The 22,056-nt window shown below is 44.0% G+C and overlaps 1 protein-coding gene across 1 annotated transcript; it reads left to right on the top strand.

The window, feature by feature from the left end:
- Positions 1 to 1,099: 1,099 nt before the first annotated feature.
- On the top strand, positions 1,100 to 20,320 carry tdrd1 (tudor domain containing 1). Its single transcript, XM_068002807.1, has 8 exons — positions 1,100 to 1,265; positions 1,850 to 1,952; positions 3,158 to 3,215; positions 9,090 to 9,182; positions 12,720 to 12,902; positions 15,070 to 15,213; positions 19,897 to 20,059; positions 20,205 to 20,320. Exons 1-8 carry the CDS (start codon positions 1,100 to 1,102, stop codon positions 20,318 to 20,320), a joined length of 1,026 nt encoding a protein of 341 aa, XP_067858908.1.
- The last annotated feature ends 1,736 nt before the right edge of the window (positions 20,321 to 22,056 follow it).

Below are 22,056 nucleotides of genomic sequence, written 5' to 3'. Positions count from 1 at the left end.
GGGCGGTAATTGGCCGGATTGGATTTGTCCTGCTTTTTGTGGACAGGACATACCAGGGCAATTTTCCACATTGTCGGGTAGATGCCATGTTGTTGCTGTATTGGAACAGTTTGGCTAGAGGCGCGGCTAGTTCTGGAGCACAAGTCTTCAGCACTGCAGCCAGGATGTTGTCGGGGCCCATAGCCTTTGCTGTACCCAGTGCACTCAGCCATTTCTTGATATCACATGGAGTGAATCGAATTGGCTGAAGACTGACTTTGAGTTTAAAACAGGCAGTAACTAAATCGTTTTGTTTACAGCAGGCCTTTGGTTAATTTGAGTTTACAGTCGGCATTACATTGCACAGTTAAGTTGCAATTGATGATGTATAAACTGTTAAACTGACAATGTTTAGTTCATTTGTCACCTGGTACTTTGTTGGTGGTTGATGTCCTTCTGGAGGATTGTGATGCTGATCGGAAGAATGCCTGCATAAACTTGGAGGGGAAGGGGTGGGAAGGAAAATACCTCTGAATTGGGGAGAGAAACAAGAGGAGCAAGAACAAAGGAGAGAAGGCAGCAAGAAGTGTGTAGCAGCTAATAATGGGTGGAAAAGTGCATTCTTTCCATTGTGCTGAGCACTTTCATCTACGCTTAATGAACTAGTAACTATTGAAAACAAAATGCCTTATTTGTGCTACGTACCATATCGATTTCCTTCGGGAATACTTTTATGAACAAATGTCAGCCGTGCCTTTTTCCTTTGCCAATAATTGAAAGGCATGTCAACAGTGTCTCCCTCCATAATGATAACTGAAGTGAGAAAAGTGCTAATTCAACAACAGAAGCAACAACTTGCATTTATCTGGTGCCTTTAATGTAGAAAAAAATGTTCTTAGGCACTTCACAGATGCATGATTTGATAAAAATTGACAAAGCTATAGAGGAGCTATTAGGAGGATAAGCTTGGTCCAAGAGTTAGGTTTTTAGGAGGGTCTTAAAGGAGGAGAGGGAGGTGGAGAGGCAGAAGGGTTGTGGGAGAGAATTCCATAGCTTAGGGCCTAGATGGCTGAAGGCATGGTTGTCAGTGGTGGTGCAAAGGGAACGGGGGATGCACAAAATGGCAGAGTTGAAGGAATGTAGAGTTCTCGGAAGTTGCAGCATTACAGAAATAGGGAGGGGCAAGGCCATGAAGGGGTTTGAACCTGAGGATAGCTGCATTGGTCAACCGAGAGCCAATGTCGATCAGCGAGCTGATGGGAGAGCGGGACTTGGTGCAGCATTGGGTATGGACAGCAGAGTTTTAGATGAGCTGAAATTTTTGAAGAATGGGACGCCGGCTAGGAGAGCATTGAAATAGTTGAATCTGTTGGTGACATAGAGCATGGATGAGGGTTTTGGCAGCAGATAAACAGAGGCAGGGCAGAGATTGACGCTGTTATGAAGGTGGAAGTAGGCGATCTTTGTGATGGAGAGGATATGGGTTTGGAAGCTCATATCTGGAACAAATAGGACGCAGAGGTTATGAACGGTCAATCTGAGGCAGCGGCTGTGTAGCGGGTTGGAATTGGTGCGAAGGATAGGGTTTGTGGCAGGGGCTGAAGATGGTGGTTTTGGTCTTCCAGTGTTTAACTGGACAAAATTACATCTCATCCAGGACTGGATGATGGATAAGCAGCCGAACAACACGGGGGGTGTGGAGAGAGGTGAAGAAGCAGCAGAGCTGGCTGGCATCAGCGTACATGTGGAACCTGACCCCGTGTCTTCAGATGATTTTTAGTGTTATGCCATTAATTGTTCAATTGTGCAAAATTGGCAGTTCTTTACTCATTTTGAATTGCTTTTTTCCCTTTCCCTAATTCTATTTCAGGATCAAATCGATGTTCACAGTGCAAGCAAGTGTATTGTTCAGTTAAATGTCAGAAGATTGACTGGCCAGTCCACAGATCTGTATGTAAAACTGCAAAACCACTGTAAGTGAGAATGAGTTAGTAGCACCAACGTCAATCCTGCCTGTGTTCCAAAGAGACTGAACATATGTTCGCTAATAACTGAGCAGCACTTTACATGGAATCTGTTTGTGTTCACTGCAGCACGCCTAGTCCAGTTCCCTGAAATGGGTGTGCTCCGCACATAAGAGCTCTTTAAATGATTGGATTTAAAAATGTAAATTAAAATATAATACTACTATGCTGGTAGTATATGGGTGCCATCTTTACCTTCAATGCAGGTGTCTTGCTGTTGGAAGAACCTCCACTGAGACCACTATGGATACTAGATCTTACCAACTCTTGCCCACTTATTTGTCTACTGAGTAAATTGAATTTATAGTGCTTGTATCTACATCGTATAAATGGTTTCTTCTTTAGATAAAGGGCAGAAATTGTTTTTTGCCACCCTTCTTCCTCACAAAGATTGGATGTAGACACGTTTAGATACAGTTATCTCTGAAATGGAACTGAGAAACAAGAATTTGTAATAAAGACCTAACTTTCCTCTTCATCTCTGGTGGAGGATAGGTCTTGCAGAATTGAATGTGCCCCATAAAATTAAATTAGTATATCTTTGCCCTTGGAAGGAGTGTTAAAAGCTTGTACTTAAATGTTGTGAATTAATTTCTTTAAAAAAAGCACAGCAACAAGCTGTCAAATATTCTATGGGAATGAGAGGCATATCCCAGCTTGATACTCAGAACATTTTAAGAGCATCTAGTATCCCATAAAAAATTGAACAAGCATGTATTAGATTTTTTTTTAACTTGCTCAGAAGTTTATATCCTTTATAATTGCTTGCTGGTTGTTGCATTTCAAATTTGTTTTTCCAGCTTGCAGTTTTCCATGCATGTTTGCAGAAATTCTAAAATACAGATGGACAGTACCCTCAGAAAATAATATAAGAATGGACCCATACATTCATTATTAGATTACTATTTGATCTTTTCTTTGGTCAGTTGAAGTACCACTTTGGGACCACTCAGTCTTCGTGCCGCAGTAAAACTAATTGATCAGTTTTATACTTGTGTTTACTAATTTTGATAACATTAGTCAACAGAGGAAAATACAGAACCTTATTTTTAGTTAAATTATTGTAATTTGGTAAACATTTTATCTCAAATTAAAACTGTATTAATGTTAAGTAAATATGTAGAAAATTTCAAACATCTTTTTGAATTTAACAGTAGGCCTGAGGACCGTCTAAGATTACCCAAAGAAAGGATGCCAGTGGAACATAAAGTGGTATGTTAATTGCTTATTATATAAATATTTAATGACCATACAAAAGAACATTAAGCCACGCATTTAATTTTTTGAAACCATTTATATGGCTGAGAAAGAATGGTTTGTTATTGATCAGTTAGTCCAGCACAATTTTCGGTGGCCTGGCCGTCGCATCTCAAAGTGCACTACACCTGGATTTTTGGTTTCCCACCTTTCCCTCTTCTGTACTGCTCATTAATTATTTTATTTTCTATTTCCCCGATGTCATTGCTAGTTAGTCATCTTTTCTCTACCTCATAAACCTCTCTGGGGGATGGAATTGGTAGCAAGGATGCGGAGTTAGTGGTGGGGGCCAAAGACGATGGCTTCAGTCTTACCAGTGTTTAGCTGGAGGAAATTGTGGTTCGTCCAAGACTGGATGTCAAACTGGCAGTCTGACAGCACAGAGGCTGAGGCGCGCCTCAGACAGGTAGCGGAGGGGTAGAGCTGGTTGTCGTCAACATACACGTGGAAGCTGACTCCATGTTTGCCGATGATGTCGACAAGGCAGCATGTAGATGAGGAAGAGGAGGGGGCCAAGGATAGATCCTTGGTGAACTCAGGAGGTATTGGTGTAGGGATGGAAAAAGAAGCCATTTGTGGAGGTACCTTGGTTAAGATTGGATAGGTAAGAGTGGAACTAGCCAAGGGCAGTCGTACTGGGCTAGGCATTGGAGGAGGATGGTTTGGTTGACCGTATCAAAGGCTATAGAGGTAGAGGAGGATGCGGAGGGTTAGCGCACCATGGTTCATTGGAATTGGAATTTGTGGTAGTTTCCAAAGACAGATGGCCAACTTTTTTTTTTGTGGAAGGGCTGATGGTTTTGAAAGGGAGGAAGGCAGTAGCTAAGAAGAGAGAACCATTTACAATGTTAGCTAGCATGGGAGCCATGGAGGAAAGTTGGGTGTTCTGTATTTTAATGGTAATTGGGTCAAGGGAGCAGGAGGTGAGTCTCGTGGATTAGATGAGCAAGGAGAGAGCATGAACGGAGACGGGAGTGAAGTTAGAGAAAGGTTCCAGGCTAGAACTGGAGAGAGCCTGGGGGGAGGATATGGATTGATGGGAAAGGGGGGAACAGCAGCGGGAGCTTAACAGATGGTCTCAACTTAGTGACAAAGTTCCACGAGCTTCTCATTTGTTGGAGGTGAGGGTAGGGGAGAGGGCTTTAAGGAGGTGTTTGGTAGTGAAGAAAAGTAACCAGGGGTTATCTTTGCTTTCCTGGTGATCTGGAGTAGTGGGTGATTTTGGCAGATAAGTTTGAGGTCGGGTCTGGTTATGGATTGCTAACCCAGTTGTATGTCACTTACGCTCCAGTCTGCATTCCTTGGACTGGAGAGAGTGAAGAAGGGAGCCATACCTGGGGAATGACCTGGACGGGAGAGTAAAGGTTTTGCTGGGGACAAGGGCATCAAAGGTGGAGGTGAGGGAGTAGTTGAGCAAATTTACATTTGAAGTATTGTCATAAATGGAAGGCCAGAGCTTAGACAGTTGGGAGTTTGAAAGTGTAGTTGTAAATGACTTGGGAGAGGTATTTTCCAAGGACAGACAGAAGAAAGTGGCGTTGGAAGGGTGTAGGGATGTGGGTGGTGAGGAATACAAAGGAAGTGGTTGGAGATGGCCAGGTCAATTGGGTGGTTGTGAATATGGGTACGAGAGTTTATATGGAGACACAGGTTTAGGGAGGACAGGAAGTTAGTGAATTCAGAGGAGAAGAGGGCAAAGGGAATTGAAATTAACGAGGAGTCGATCAGTTCAGAGGCAGAGGGAGGATACCTGAGAAATTTGTGGGGGTGGTGAGGAGGACAGTAGACAATGAGGATTTTAAAGGAGAGGTTAGAGGGGTGGAATCAGGTGAAGTGCCAAATTAGGAGAAGGTGCCTGAAGAGTAGGCGGAGAGACCAAGGTGTGACTTGGTAATGAGGGCCACACGACCACATCGACTGTTTGAGTGGGGCAGGTGGTGTAAGGTGCAATCAGGCAGGGGGGTTCAATAAGGGGCAAAGTGTCTTCATCTGTGAGCTAAGATTCAGTCAGAGCCAGGATGTCAATGCAATCATCCACAATAAGATCATGGATGGTAAGGGCTTTTTTGGAAATGAAAGAGCATTCTGGAGAGAAATATGATCGAGAGGGGGTGATTTGATCTGGCAGAGCCAAAGGCATTTGGAGTGGTTAGTGTGAGCGAGTTGGGAAGGTGTTTGGCAAAGTTAACCCTCAGCCAGTGCACGGGGTGGGAAGATCGGCGAGAGAAGAGGATGGAGCAGTGGGGGCTGCTGCTTGTAAGGAGGCAGTGGTGCATGCCTCAGTTGACCTCTCAGAATGTTGAGCAAGGCGCAGAGGGTAGTTCTAGGCATGTTCAAGAGGGATTGTTGTCCGTCTGCTTGCCTTAACATCCAATTCTGGATGAGCTGCAATTTCCTTCAGTTAAACATTGGGAAGATCAAAGCCATTGGCCTCAATATTAATCCCCTCATGTCAGGCAGGTGATGGTTGAAGGGGGTTAAAAATGGGGAACGTGACCCCAACCCGCCACATAAGCGCCTGCCGCCATTTTCACAGCAGTGGGTTTCGTGGTCTGCAATATCTCCCGCCATGGAGAGGCGGGACACGAACATTAACATATTCGAATCAGGTTCCCACAGTGCAATTTAAATTTAACAGTTGCCATGCAGGTTTCCCAGGGCTTGGGAATCCTGCAGCGAAAGGGGTGCGGGAGCTGCCGGCTGAAGAAAGCAAGTGCCTTTTACAGCAATCTTTGTGGGCCAGGTGGAGAAGGAGGGCTCCCCTGGCCCCATAAGGAAGCCTTTGGGCTCCCCTTTGCCGTTCGCAGTCTTTCCTCCCGGCCACGATCGCAGACCCACCTATGCCCCCCGCGCGCCCCCCCCCCCCCCCCCCCCACCCCCCCGAAGGCCTCTCTCTCCTCCTCCCCTCCAGATTTCCAGGGATCGTCCCCAAGGATCCCTGGCTGCGGCTCCGTTACTTGTTTTCCCTGCCGGCAACTGGCCAGCTCGGACTGAACCAGACTGTTCGTAGCTTTGGCGTTCTATTTTACCCTGAGGTGAGCTTCCAACCTCACGGTCCTCTCCACCACAAGGACTGCCTACTTCTACCTCCATAACATTGCCCATCTCTGCCTCTGCCTCAGCCCATCTGCTGCAGAAACCCTTATTCATTCTTTAGTCACCTCCAGAGTCGACTATTTCAATGCTGTCCTGGTTGGTCTCCCATCCTCCACCTTGCATAAACATGTGCTTATCCAAAACTCTGCTGACCATATCCTAACTTGCACTGGTCCCACTCACTCATTACCCCTGTGCTCACTGACCTACACTGGCTTCCAATTAACCAATGCTTGCTTTTTCAACTTCTTATCCTCGAGTTCAAATCCCGTCATGGACTCGCCCCTCCTTATCTCTGTAACCACCTCCAGTCCTACAAACCCTCAATTAAAGCCAGCGGGGTGCCACTTAAAGTACTTGAACAGGTACTTCAGGTTGTTTACAGACCTGATTGACCTGTTATTTTAGTAGGGATGGGATTTTGCAACTGACTGAGACTGTTACCCGTATTGGGGGAAACACTCCCAGTTCAAATAGACGTGTTGCAGCCACCAGCCTGTGGCAGTTGCAAAGGTCTATTTGACAGGTGGGGGGGGAGTGGGGAGACCCTCACTCATTGCAGAAGGCCACTCTGTCACTTTGGACAAAGTTTGGCCTCCACCACCCTCCTCCTAACAACAAAATTCACCAACTTGCACACTTACCCCAGTGTCCAGACACATTTACCTACCTTGCGGACTCCCTCCGATGTACATCTTCCGGATGGGGGCCGCCATAGCTGCAGTCATGACCTCCTCGGAGGGCGAACAGCATCACCGGCCACGCCGTCCACCTCTGACACGTGGAGCTCCACAACACAGTGCTGTGACACATCCACCTGCACAGCAGGAGGGAGGGCAACTGCAGAGAGAGATGCGTCTCAGAGGGCACTACCCTCGCCACAGGGTCCACAGACCGAGGCTCAGCTTCCTGGACCTCTCTGAGCAGCAGTGCACATGGAGGCTCAGAGTCACTCGACATGTAGTCGTGGACATCTGCAGCCTCCTTCATGCCAAGCTGTTCTCGGCTGGCTCTTCTTACCTGTCGCTGTCAAAGTCACCACTGCCCTCAACAACTTCTCCGCATCCTTCCAGGGTGCCACCGGGGACATCGCCGACGTTTCTCAGTCGTCTGCACAAAAGAGCCCTGCAAATACACCTACACCCACTCTGCAGTGACACAATGGGTGGCATCAGTTGTGGGTCTTCATAGTGATCCTCAGGAAAGGGCATTATTGCACAAACCAGACAAGATTCACAAAGACCTGACAGTAGTGGTGCCAATATAATATGTAATGTGTGTTGATCAGAAATTAAATAGAAGTAAAAACCATGACAAACCCTCTAACACCCTTGTGCATCCCCTTCATGCTCACGACACATTTGCCTTACGCTTCCTGCTGCGCATGTGTGACGCATGCCCTGTGGCTGCAGCACAGGTAGTGGCAGGTTGAGTGAGGCTGACCGTGAAAGAGATGCATGAGAGGGTGAGTATGAGAGAGAGCCATGAGATTGTATGAGGATTGGGTTGAGTGGTAGCGGCAGGATGAGTACTGACGAAGTGAGTAAGTGCAGGTAAGATGAGGATGAGGTTTGAGTGGGTGTGAGGAGTGATGTGACAGAGTAGTGTTGGCTGTGCAGAAGGAGATGTGGGGTGGGGGCGGTGATGTGGCATACAGAGTATAGGGGAATGAGTAAGTGTACTCACTTTGGCTGACCTACTTAGGTCATTGAAGTGCCTCCTGCACTGTATGCAGGTACGCGATATGATGGTGCAGGTGACCTCCTCTGCCACCTCGAGCCATGCCTTCTTGGTGGCAGAGGCAGGCCGCTTCCTCCCACCCGCCGGGGGGAAGATCTCTGTCCTCCCCCTCCTCCTCACCCCATTCAATAAGAGCTGGAGTGAGGCATCATTGAACCTGGGAGCAGCCTGCCCCCTGGGCTGCTCCATGCTGTAATTTTTCCTATTTCTTGCAGCATCAGTCAGTGGAGGACTGCCCCTTTAAATAGGGCTGCTCCAGCTGACAGACCTTACTGTGCATGCGCAGTCCGCCTGCCGCGCAGCTTAGCAGCGGGGGACCCAGAAGAACAGGTAAGTGGACCCAATTAGCCTGCGATTGTGTCCGGAGCAGACCTATTTCTCTGGGCGCGTTACCCACGCGCCCAATCGACCCCCTGCTGCGAACCCGCCGCCATGGTAATATCGGGCCCAATGTTTCAGGTCGAGCACCTCATCAGAACTGTTGTTTTAGGTCGATGACCGGAGAACCTTAACTCTGTTTCTCTCTCCACAATTTCTGCCTGATCTTTAGTGTTTCCAGCATTTCTGTTTTTTATTCTAGCATCTGCAGTATTTTGCTTTTGTTTTAGGGAAACACATAATTGCATACCGAGGAGCAGTGGGGTACTAAAAAAACAAATAGGATCTTGTATTGCAACATGTGGGTCTGCTTTTATTTACATTAATGTTTTCAAAGGCATATTTATTGTCAATCCCACTATCTTGTTGGAAGAAAAAGTTATTTATCATAATACTGGTACGAGACCAATTTTCATACAAAATTGGAAATGAAAAGGTACCAGCCAATCACTACACAGAAGACAATTTTACTTTTGGGTTGTGAGAACTTTAGAAATCTCCCCTTAAGGAGGGAAAGTGCTGTATTTTACTTAATTGAAACATCTACCAATTGGGGTCACAAAGTAGTAAGAATGCGTCATATAAACCATTGCTCAATTAATTTACATTTTTTAGTGTACGAATACCAAGAAAATGTTAACGGCAACAACGAAAATCAGATTAACTGATCTGAAATGTATGGAACTGCCAAAAGAATCAAATTTGCAGGTAAACATTATTCCTAGTTTTTCTAATTGTATCTATGGTTTAATTTCTCTTTCACCCTGTGCCATCTCTTGTATTTCCATGCTTGAAGATGCAGATGACCTTCTGTTGAGGCTTTTAATTTGTTTTCACCCATAATCTATGGAGTAATGTATTAATGCTTTTCTGAGCTAATGGGTTGAATTTGGGGTGTCAGAAGTTTTGGTGACTGAATGGTGCTGCTATCTTTTGGTGCTTTTGCAGAAGTTCTTCAGGTAATGGTTGGATTCAATATAACTGTAGCCAAATTGGACTAAATTGAATTCAGTTCTTTAAAATTTGATTGCTGTGCTGCCTGCTTTTTTCCTTTGTTCTCCTCGACTAACAAAGGCTACTAGTGGGGAAATGAGGGGCAGTGTTCCTAAGGCCTCATTAATATTGGGATTTGTAACTATTCATGTCTGAGTAAAATGTATTTATGCCAGAGATGATGTACTTGATCTAACTGAAGCTTCTGGGTTTGTTTGTACTCAGTTGTTCCCTTTTTTCCTCCTCTTACACCTCCAGTTGGAAGTGTAAGTTCCTCTTCCTCCATGCATCAGGCAGCGAGGTAAAATATAATCTGGATTAATTTAGTCATTTTGTTATTTAGACCAGATGCCTTTGATTTGATTTTTAAAGATGAAAAATGTTGACCATGTGACACAAGTTTGTGTATTGTAATTTTAACTTTGGAATCTAGCCAGGAATGATATGAAGTTTTCCCCAGCTGCTAACTTGAATAGTTATAAGTGAAGTGATTTTGGGCAGCCTCAACCAGGTTCCTGAGAGTACAGATCCACAGCGCAGAGCTGGCCATAAAATGGCACATGTTGGTAATGTGGCCACCAAGGTCGTTAGTGTAGGAAATGGAAGACATTATATGTGTAGTAGAAAGCAATTATGAGATTGATAAGTATTTGTTTTAAAAATTGTCCTTCGCCACGTATAAATCGACATAATGTTAAGAGTGATATGTTAGAGCCATCAGTAGTGCTGGTTTATTGTTGTAAGGGGGTGCTCTACTCCTTCACCATAATTATTTAAATTCCCTGCATTGTCTTCCCTCACCTCGCTGCAATGATTCTGTGGATTTAAATGTTACCTTCTCCGGCTCCCTGAGCTTCATTGCTCTTAGTCTTTGTTTTCACTCCTACTACTTCTCACACTTCTGTGGGTATATGAGATCTGGTGGTGTGCATTACTAATATTGAGGTCTATATCTGTGGATCAAGTTCTACTGGCTTGTGGTTGGCTCTCCATGCCTCTTTGGTTCTCTGATTTCCACTGGACAACCTCCAATAGCATGCCCATTGAAATACTGCCTCTCAAACAACTCCCAGACTCACTGGCCCTCTACAACTGTTTCCGAACCTGGAATTTGGTTTGTCAATGCACCAAGCAGACTCCACCATATCAACTTCAGCCCACCACAGGACCTCAGACTTGAATTCTGAACTCTGTCATATCAACTGCTCCTTATCCGCTGTTTACAACAAGGACATGCCACTCCTATTCTTTGCCATACCTATGTAACCTGAAGTTCCTTCTGGGTCCATTTGTGTACGCACTTTGGCTGCTGGACCACATCAAGTACTATTGGGCCTTGCTCTCCTTTGCCAAAACTGCTTACTACTCCAGGATCATTCTGGAAAGCAAAGATAACTTTCAGCTCCTTTTATTCACTACCAATTGTCTCCTTAAAATCTTCTTCCCTGCCCCCTCCCCTCCCAACAAGAAGTATGAGGAGCTCACCAACTTCTTTTACACTAAGATTGAGACCATTCGTTCAGCCGCCTCTGTCGCACCTCTATTCCCAACGAGCCAAGCCTTACCCAAGGTTTCCCCCTGCCCTAGCCTGAACCTGCAACTTTTTCTATCCTAGCCCCTGCCTCTCAACACCACGTGCCCTCTCTAAGCTCATCTTGTCAATGAGACCTACCTCCTGTTCTCATGACCACATTCCCACTACGCTGCTGACCACCTAGCATCCCTTCGTGGCCCCGTGCTATCTGACATTGTAAATGGTTCCCCCTGCTCAGCAACTATGTTCTCCCTTTCAAAATCGTCATTTATTAGCCCCACCCCCCAACCATAAAACCCATCTTCGACCTCTCTGTCCTTGCAAATTGCAAACTAGCGCCTCATCTAGAGTAGTCTTTTTGATTTGTAAGAGCGTTTCTTTTAAAGTATGTTGTATATCATCAAACTCATTGATTCTGTTTTCTCCATACAAAAAAACATTTCTTTGGTTTCTTCTACAAAAAATATTTTGGTCAAATTGAAGCTAGTTTAGTGATTGCCCACACCAGGTTGCTAGATTTGTGCGTGGCGTTCTGATGTTTCCAGTCAAATGTATTCAGCGTATAGTTCCTTTGTCTTCTAATAAGAATTGGTTTTGAAGAATGGAAAGTCTACTGTGCATCTGCTGAATATCCTCAACGAAAGTGACTTTGATTACTGTACTACATAAATGTTTTCAAGGGCAGGCTGTTGAAGATTATGGTCTGACACCACCTAGTGTTTGGTTCTTCAGAAATGCAAGGATGGATGGAAGCTTGTTTGCTCCCCTACTTTTTGCCTAGATGCATTATAGATCTGGCAATGGTACTCATCAAATTGTATAAACCTGACTGTGGGCCACCTTGCAGGGACAAGGCCTAATCGCATGAGTGGATCTTCAATTAAAAGGTGACCGTGACCCGTTTAATTTTTTGACAACTATTATCTAGAGATAGTTACTTTCTAGATCTTGTGAACTTGATGAAATTCTGCTACAGGTTTCACAGCAGTGCTCCATTGATCTCTTAGCAGGGATATTCCTGCATGCCTTTCAACTATTTCTCCTCATAGCATAGACAATTTGCACGATTTGGATAGAGATAATGGTCATTCCTCAACTGATCTATACAGGGAAGATTTCCTAACAATGGACATTTCACCTGGACAGGCATCCTTAAAGCTTCCAGCTAATGGCAAGGCTTCTGAAACTGCCAACTTGGAGAGTTTCTAGCAGTCTGTCACATCAACTTTGCTGACATCTAAGAAGGCTTCTACTTTGAAAGTGTACAATATAAATGGAAGTATTTCATGTACTTGGGTCAAGACTTTTGTTTTAAACCCATTGGGAAATAATAGTAGCAATTTTACTATAATCTGCAAATGTTGTTTAAAACTCTTGTAGGGGCAGTATTCCAAGGCAACATTTTACCTTTCCTTCCTCACCGCCTCCCCCCCCCCCCCCCCCCACTTCTCACCCTCACCCCAATGATGTGATGAATATGAGGAAGTTCTATTTCAGCTAATATATTTTACTGAGCTCTCATCCTTTTAAAGAAGAGATCATAACAATTGGAGCTTTGTTAGTTGCATCCTTATATTTCTAGTACTTTTTTGATTGAAGTTGTCACTTTGTCAGTTTGTGACTGTGTACCCGTTTGAAACTTAGCCATAAATTGTAGGTTTCCTTATATACTACATTTTGAGTTTGTTTAAAGATTTTCTAAATTTTGACATTTCCAGATTGTTGTCACAGAGTTCAAAGACCCAAGTGAATTCTATGTACAAATCATCACTCCAGAAAACTTTGAGGTTTTAAGAAAACTTGAATTATCACTGAAGGAGGCCTTCACAAATGTGAATAATCTGGATGAATATGTTCCTGATGAAGGAGAAATATGTGCAGCAAAATTCTCGGAGGATCAGGTAAAAAGAGTACTATAGTTTTACTGATGTTATATGGAGCCAGTACTTGTTTTATTAGGGCTGTCAATTGTAAAACTTCTGCATTTAGTAATTGGTATGGTGCTGTAGCTTAGGATATTGTCTTTGAGCTTTTTAGTTGAAATTGAGCTGAGACGGTGAGGGTGAAATGAGTGTGAGAATTCTTAATTTGGCAATCTCATAGTGATGGTCATTGTGGAAAATGTAATTTTATTTTGAGTAGATTAAGGCACGTTACATTAAGGAGTAGTGTTGTTGGAATTGATTTTAGTTTTTCTCTATTATCGCTCCTCTTCTGAAGGTCGTTACTGATGCTACACTATGGGTCTGTGGTCGCTGGTGATGCTCATCTATTTGTGAAATTAGCCAATGAGGTTGGCAGGCTGTTTACCAGCAGAACCGTAATAGCCACTGATACTGTCGTTGGCCAATATGTACGCTCCTGGCACTTCTAAGGGTCAGTGGAGGGCGATGAGCATCATGCTTTCCTGTCCTTTTCCCAGTTGAATTATCGCCCTGGATAAGCAATGCTAATTAAGTGTAAAATAGCATCGATCTCTCAACAAGTTTCACTTTGTTGGTCAGGTTTAGGGATGGATGTTTTTTTTTAATTGGAATTTATGGATTCCGTAAATTGTTCATTACACTGTACTCATGTAAACAATTTTACAACACCAAGTTATAGTCCAGCAATATTATTTTAAATTCACAAGCTTTCGGAGGCTTCCCCCTTCGTCAGGTGAACGATTTTCACATCATAGAATATAAGAGCAGGGAGATTATGCTAGAACTGGATAAAACATTGGTTAGGCCACAACATGAGTACTGCGTACAGTTCTGGTCACCACATTACAGGGAAGATGTATGTGATTGCACTAGAGAGAATACAGAGGAGATTTAGGTGGATGTTGCCAGGACTGGAGAATTTTAGCAATGAGAAAAGTTTGGATAGGTTGGGGTTGTTTTATTTGAAACAAAGGAGGCTGAGGGGAGATTTAGTTGAGGTATATAAAATTATGACGGGACTAGATGGAGTGGATAGGGAGGACCTATTTCTGTTAGCAGAGGGTTCAGTGACCAGAGGGCGCAGATTTAAAGTAATTAGTAGAAGGATTAGAGGGGAGCTGAGGAGAAATTTTTTCACCCAGAGGGCAGTGGGGGTCTGGAACTCACTGCCTGAAAGGGTGGTAGAGGTAGAAACCCTCAACTCATTTAAAAAGTGCTTGGATATGCACTTGAAGTGCAGTAACCTACAGGGCTACGGACCAAGTGCTGGAAAGTGGGATTAAGCTGGATAGCCCTTTTTCGACTAGCACGGACACGATGGGCCGAATGGCCTCCTGTGCTTTCTATGATTCTATGATGTAATCATTGCTCCTGAATGGTGAAGCCCAAGATTCGCCAGATATCAGAGCCTGCCAGTGCAAGATTGGACTGCTTCTAGCGTTGCAGTGTCCCTCCAGTAAGTGGGTTGGGTCCAGGATCGGAGCCGGGCATCGCAGGGGCCAGGAATAGTCAGGGTCGGGGGACCGGGAAATTAGGGGTCGGGGCCTGGATCGGGGGTTGGGGCTGGAAGAATGGGAGATTCAGGGCCGAGAACAGAGGGGGTCGGGGCCAGTAGCGGGGGAGATTGGGGGTCGAGGCCGGAAGTGGCAGTGATTAGTGGAGGGGAGGGTGGCGGTGACAATCGATTCCTTTAATGGGTCAGGAGGAGTGCTGCACATTCAGATAAGTTACTTACCACCTTAGTTGGGCCTAACAGGCAACCCCTAGGCCTGGTGTCCCTTAGTGCAGCTGGAGCTGGCAAACCAGTCTTGGAAAAGAGGCCTCAAACAGGCGCTGAGCTCATCATTGCATGTGCAAAGGGCCTAGCTCCTGATTCAGGCGTGGGTAAAGAACGCACTTTTTTGTTCTTACCCACTATGGTGGGCCTTAGTAGCCCGAGTAGTGCCTGAAAAATGGCCACTATGCGGACCGAAATCCTTTGTGTTTAGGATGCACTCTTTGAGGCTTTATTGTCTGACTGATCAAGTATGAGAAAAAATGTTTGTGAGAAATGCATGAAATTTGTAATTAAATGATGGAGATATACTTGGTTTTTCTAACCTTAATTTATACCTCATTTTCTTCTCTTCCACTCTTGCTGCAGAAGTGGTATAGAGCATTAGTTCATAATGTGAACATTGTACAGAAGAAGGTAGATGTTTTATACATTGACTATGGAAATAGAGAAACCGTCCCACTAAACAAGATTAAGCTACTGGACATAGAGATGGCTCTTTCACCACCTTGTGTAAGTGTTCTGAAGTTCCAGCTAATATACAGTGAACATTCATTCTGCTTTAAGTAATTTTTGTAAAGGTTGAATTTCAAGACTTCAAAAGCTATGTTGGTCGTATTTTGTTACATAGAAAATAGGAGCAAGAGTAGGCCATTCGGCCCTTTGGGCCTGCTTCGCCATTCAAAATGATGCTGATCCCGCTTTTTCCCCATATCCCTTGATCCCTTTAGCATTAAGAAATATATCTATCTCCTTCTTGAATACATCTAATGACTTGGCCTCTGAGGTAGAGAATTCCACAGGTTCACCACCCTCTGAGTGAAGAAATTTCTCCTCCTCTCTAAATGGCATACCCTGTATCCTGAGACTGTGATCCTTGGTTTTGGACACCCCAGCCATTGGGAATATCCTCCCTGCATCTAGTCTGTCTAGTCCTGTTAGAATTTTATATGTTTCGATGAGATCACCTCTCATTCTTCTAAACTCTAGCGAATATAGGCCTAGTCGACTCAATCTCTCCTCATACATCAGTCCTGCCGTCCCATGAATCAGTCTGGTAAACCTTCGTTGCACTCCCTCCATAGCAAGGACATCCTTCCTCAAATAAGGAGACCAAACTGCACACAATACTCCAGATGTGGTCTCACCAAGGCCTTGTATAACTGCAGTAAGACATCCCTGCTCCTGTACTCAAATCCTCTTGCAACATACCATTCGTCTTCCTAACTGCTTGCTGCACCTGAATGCTCGCTTTCAGCGACTGGTGTACAAGGACACCCAGGTCTCGTTGTACCTCCCCTTTTCCCAATCTATCACCATTCAGAAAATAATCTGCCTTTCTGTTTTTACAACCAAAGTGGATAACCTCACATTTATCCATGTTATACTGCATCTGCCATGTTCTTGCCCACTCACCCAACTTGTCTAAATCACATTGGAGCCTCTTTGCATCCTCCTCACAGCTCACATTCCAGCCCAGCTTTGTGTCGTCTGCAAACTTGGAAATGTTACATTCAGTTCTCTCATCCAAATCATTGATATATATTGTGAATAGCTGGGGCCCAAGCACTGATCCCTGCGGTACCCCACTAGTCACTGCCTGCCACCCGGAAAATGACCAATTTATTCCTAATTTCTGTTTCCAGTCTGTCAACCAATTCTCAATCCATGCCAGTATATTCCCCCAATCCCATGTGCTTTAATTTTGCACACTAACCTCTTATGTGGGACCTTATCAAAAGCCTTCTGAAAATCCAAATACACCACATTCACTAGTTCTCCCCTATCTATTCTGCTAGTTACAGCCTCAAAAAAACTCCAGTAGATTTGTTAAGCATGATTTCCCTTTCATAAACCCATGCTGACTTTGTCCAATCCCGTTAATGCCCTCCAAGTGTTCTGTTATCACATCTTTGATAATAGACTCTAGCATTTTCCCCACTACTGATGTTAGGCTAACTGGTCTGTAATTCCCTGTTTTTACTCTCTCTCCTTTTTTAAATATTGTAAACAATTTTACAACACCAAGTTATAGTCCAGCAATTTTATTTTAAATTCACAAGCTTTCGGAGACTTCCTCCTTCCTCAGGTAAATGTTCAGGAGCTCCTCGAAGCCTACGCATTTATACATATAGAACAATACATGGTGTTTACAGAATGCCCCTGCAACTGCCCGTTGCCAAGGCAATCACCGTGTTCAGACAGAGAGGTGTCACCTGCAGAACCCCCGAATACACATTCAACAAAAAAACAAACAGGAAAAAAAACAGAGAGAGGCAGAAACATCCGGAAGGCAGAGAAAGCCAGCAAATGACCCATTATATTAAAAACAGATAACATTTGTTCGCTGGTGGGGTAACGTGTAGCGTGACATGAACCCAAGATCCCGGTTGAGGCCGTCTTCATGGGTGCGGAACTTGGCTATCAATTTCTGCTCGACGATTTTGCATTGTCGTGTGTCTCGAAGGCCGCCTTGGAGTACGCTTACCCGAAGGTCGGTGGATGAATGTCCTTGACTGCTGAAGTGTTCCCCGACTGGGAGGGAACCCTCCTGTTTGGCGATTGTTGCGCGGTGTCCGTTCATCCGTTGTCGCAGCGTCTGCATGGTCTCGCCAATGTACCATGCTCTGGGGCATCCTTTCCTGCAACGTATGAGGTAGACAACGTTGGCCGAGTCACAGGAGTATGAACCATGCACCTGGTGGGTGGTGTCCTCTCGTGTGATGGTGGTATCTGTGTCGATGATCTGGCATGTCTTGCAGAGGTTACCGTGGCAGGGTTGTGTGGTGTCGTGGACGCTGTTCTCTTGAAAGCTAGGTAATTTGCTGCGAACGATGGTCTGTTTGAGGTTGGGTGGCTGTTTAAAGGCGAGTAGTGGAGGTGTGGGGATGGCCATAGCGAGGTGTTTGTCCTCATTGATGACATGTTGAAGGCTGCGGAGAACATGGCGTAGTTTCTCCGCTCCGGGGAAGTACTGGACGACAAAGGGTACTCTGTTGGTTGCGTCCCGTGTTAGTCTCCTGAGGAGGTCTATGCGATTTTTTGCTGTGGCCCGTCGGAACTGTCGATCGATGAGTCGAGCGTCATATCCCGTTCTTACTAGGGCGTCTTTCAGCGTCTGTAGGTGTCCATCGCGTTCCTCCTCGTCTGAGCAGACCCTATGTATTCGCAGGGCCTGTCCATAGGGGATGGCCTCTTTGACGTGGTTAGGGTGGAAGCTGGAAAAGTGGAGCATCGTGAGGTTGTCCGTGGGCTTGCGGTAGAGTGAGGTGCTGAGGTGCCCGTCTTTGATGGAGATTCGTGTGTCCAAGAAAGAAACTGATTCTGAGGAGTAGTCCATGGTGAGCTTGATGGTGGGATGGAACTTGTTGATGTTATCGTGTAGTCTCTTTAGTGATTCCTTGCCGTGGGTCCATAGAAAGAAAATGTCGTCGATGTATCTGGTGTATAGTGTTGGTTGGCGGTCTTGTGCAGTGAAGAAGTCCTGCTCGAACTTGTGCATGAAAATGTTGGCGTATTGGGGTGCGAATTTGTTCCCCATGGCTGTTCCGTGTGTTTGGGTAAAGAACTGGTTATCGAAGGTGAAGACATTGTGATCCAGGATGAAGCGGATGAGTTGTAGGATGGCTTCCGGAGATTGGCTGTTGTTGGTGTTGAGTATTGATGCTGTCGCAGCGATGCCGTCATCGTGGGGGATACTGGTGTATAGTGCCGAGACGTCCATCGTGGTGAGAAGTGTTCCTGGTTCAACTGGTCCGTGGGTACTGAGTTTTTGTAGGAAGTCTGTAGTGTCGCGACAGAAGCTGGGGGTTCCCTGTACGATGGGTTTCAGGATGCCCTCGATGTATCCAGAGAGGTTCTCACACAGGGTTCCGTTGCCTGATACGATGGGACGTCCGGGTGTGTTGGCTTTGTGTATCTTTGGGAGGCAGTAGAAGTCTCCCACGCGGGGATTACGTGGGATGAGAGTGCGTAGGATGCTTTGAAGGTCTGGATCGAAGGTCTTGATCAGTTTGTTGAGCTGGTGGGTGTGTTCTTTGGTCGGATCTGCGGGTAACCGTCTGTAGTGTTCCTGGTTGTCCAGTTGTCGGTATGCTTCTTTGTAATAGTCTGTTCTGTTCTGTATGACTATGGCTCCTCCTTTGTCCGCTGGTTTGATGACGATGTTGCGGTTGGTCTTGAGAGCGTTGATGGCGTTGCGTTGTGCTCGGGTGACATTCTTTTTTAAATAGTGGGATTACATTTGCCACCCTCCAATCTAGGAACTGTTCCAGAGTCTATAGAATTTTGGAAGATGATCACCAATGCATCCACTATTTCCAGGGCCACTTCCTTTAGTGCTCTGGGATGTAGATTATCAGGCCCATACTTTTTAGGGTATGAACACTTCTATTTTCTGACATCAGGCAGCCAAACTGAGGAAGTGCATGAAACTGGTCAAGCAACCAGACTTCTCTTTGGTGCCCACAGCATTGTACCTGAGGTCTGAAATTCTGCATTGGAACCAAATCTATATCCCACATGCTGTACTGTATGTTGATGTCACTTCACTCCTCTGGTTACTTATGTTCTCTAGTAGGTGATGACCATATAACTGCCTTTTTGGTGTTTTATATCTTCCCCTTTCTAAGAAAAAAATCAAGCACAAAATATTTTTTAAAAATTAAGCCATTCTGCTAGCATTTGAACTTAAAAGTATGAGTTTCTGCCTTTCTCCTCCTCTTCCTTCCCCCACACACTGGTCCTGCCAGAAAATGTCATTATAATTTGATCCATTTAAACCTCAATTTTAACTTCCAATTAGTGATAGAAATTTGTCTTTGTGTTAAATATGGCAGCCAGGCTTATTTACTACTGTTGGAATTAATGTTAATTTCTGTTGAAGCTTCAGGATGACATCTATGTTGCAGTGTTGTACGTTGGGGAAGGTTGGGCTCCAGGCCTTGTTTGCCCATGGTTCATTCTGGAAATAGGCTCCTATGAATGCTAAATGGGACAGATTGTTGCTATTTATGGTGGTCAAATATTGAATAATGGTTACTGGTGGTTGACATTGGTATACCAACAGTCTTCCTTCAGGAAAGGAAGGAAAAGAGCATAAAACCTGAGGAAAATATTGAAATGTGTTATTAGTTGTGTGGCCAGTTCTGTCTGTTAAAATGTATAATTTTTTGTGAAATCCAATTATGATCTCAGGCAATGAAGTGTTGTGTGGCAAATGTCTCAAAGCATAATAAATGGGATGAAGAGTGCATCACATCAATCAAGCTTCAACTTCTACAGAAGTCTTGCTCTATGACCATCTTTGAGAAGCTAAATAATGGATCATGTTGTGCTGTGGAAATCATAATGCCTTCTGGTAACTTTATTTCCTTTCTACTTGGCCTGTCTTTTCATTGCAACTTAGTTTCAGTCACTGATTGTCCTCTTTTTTATTTTCAAAATAAAGTGTATTTATACAACATATTTGCATGCATTTATACCAGGTTTAAATTGTATTACAGGACAGTTGTTACAGAAGTACATTTTAGAAAAAGAGTATGCTTTAATTCGAGGAGATGAAACTAACACTGTGAGAAGTCCTGGTAAGAACTCAGTGTTCAAGAAATTGGAATACTAGCTGTTATCATAGAATCATAGAATGATTCAGAAGGGAGCCATACGGTCCATCTTGTCTTTGCCGACTCTTTGAAAGAGCTATCCAATTAGTCCTACTCCCCTCACAGTTTCTTCTTATTTAATCTATCAAAACGCTTCATAATTTGGAACACCTCTTAGCAAATCTCCGCATAACCTTCTCTGCTCTAAGGAGAACAATCCCAGATTCTCTAGTCTCTCCTGAAAACTGAAATCCCACATAAAATCATAGAATGGCCTACTTCTGTGCTGTATCGTTTGGCTCATTGTGCATGTACCAGCTCTTTGAAAGAGCTATCCAATTGTTCCCTTTCACCTTTCCTTTCCCATAGCACTGCAAATGCTTCCCCTTCAAGTATTTATCCAAAAATACTTACTTTGAAAATTGCTCATTGTATGATTAACAGGCGTAAAAAGTGAATGCATTACTTCATTAATTACCCATCTTGTGCTAATAATCCTGCATGTATTTTTTTAGGACAAGCTGACCTCCGAATGATGAATGATAAGAATGAGACAGAGTGTGAATCTGCACAGAGCTCAATACTTCCATCTTGTGTTGAAGATGTTTCTGTCATAGTGTCACATGTAGAAACACCAAGCAACTTCTTCTGTCAGCAGCTAGCTAGTAGATGTGAGAATTCTATTTTCATTGTAATGTTTAAGTGCATCTCAGAATTGAGTAACATTGATGAAGCATTTTTAACTTTGTGGTGTGTGTGCTTGCATGCGTGCATGAGAAAAAAAGTTTTTTTTCCTGGGTCATGCCTTCTAAGTGATGGGGTCTGTTCCACTGCGAGTGGTTTGTCAAATGGCAGAATAGAGAATAGTGCTAATGGTTCTTCTGACCAGATTATCTTGCCTTCTGTCTAACTGAAGTTGTTGTATAGTAGCTCCAATGGGAAAACATAATAATTGTTAATAATTCCATATTAATTAAATACAAGTAGTGGATTTCTGACATGCGCATACTGGTTACTGCCAATGTGTAAGAAGTTCAAAAATCCTGGAATTAACATTCAAAAGTTAAAAGGGTGCAAAGAAGCATTTTAAGTCTTAAACCACATGCAGAAATATCTGTAAAATATTTTTGTGCATCATTGTTGTCGAGGTTGAGATACAAAACTTTGCCTTTGTAATTGCTCTTCAATACATATGAATATAGCTTGTATTTAACTAATCTATCTATATAATTATCTTGCATTAAGTGCATATATGTCACATTTACCTAATTAATTCAGATAATCACTATCTTTTAGGTTAACCAAACTGGTTTGTTCAAATATAGCTGGGTAGGAAAAGCGACCAGTTAAATCCCTTACTTTTTTATCAAAACCACTAACTTGCCACAAAATTAACAATTCATTTTTTAAAACTGCTTTGAGCCATTTTCTTCCTCTCAGTTTGGTATTTACAGTTTAAAAATGTATAACATAATGACTGTGTTTTCTTGATAACTCAGCAATGTAATTTGGGAGATTCCAGGTTAGATTCCCAGTCATTGGCTACAGCAGCCTATGTTCCTGCCTCTACTGGATATCCAGCAGTGCTTGCTGGAGATGCCCTTGTAAGCACAAGAGTGGGTCTGGCTATGATGTCCACAACTTCATAATCAAGGCTCTCAAATGATGGCACTTTCGGTAAGAAGTACCAAAGGGTAATCGCTGCACATGGAACCATTCCTAGCAAGAGATGGGGAGAAAGTTGTTCAAAGAAAAG

The sequence above is a fragment of the Heptranchias perlo genome, chromosome 21 (assembly GCF_035084215.1).
Source record: "Heptranchias perlo isolate sHepPer1 chromosome 21, sHepPer1.hap1, whole genome shotgun sequence".
Lineage (NCBI taxonomy): Eukaryota > Metazoa > Chordata > Chondrichthyes > Hexanchiformes > Hexanchidae > Heptranchias > Heptranchias perlo.
Note: the sequence above shows the minus strand (reverse complement) of the source record. Positions and strands in the feature narration are given on the sequence as shown.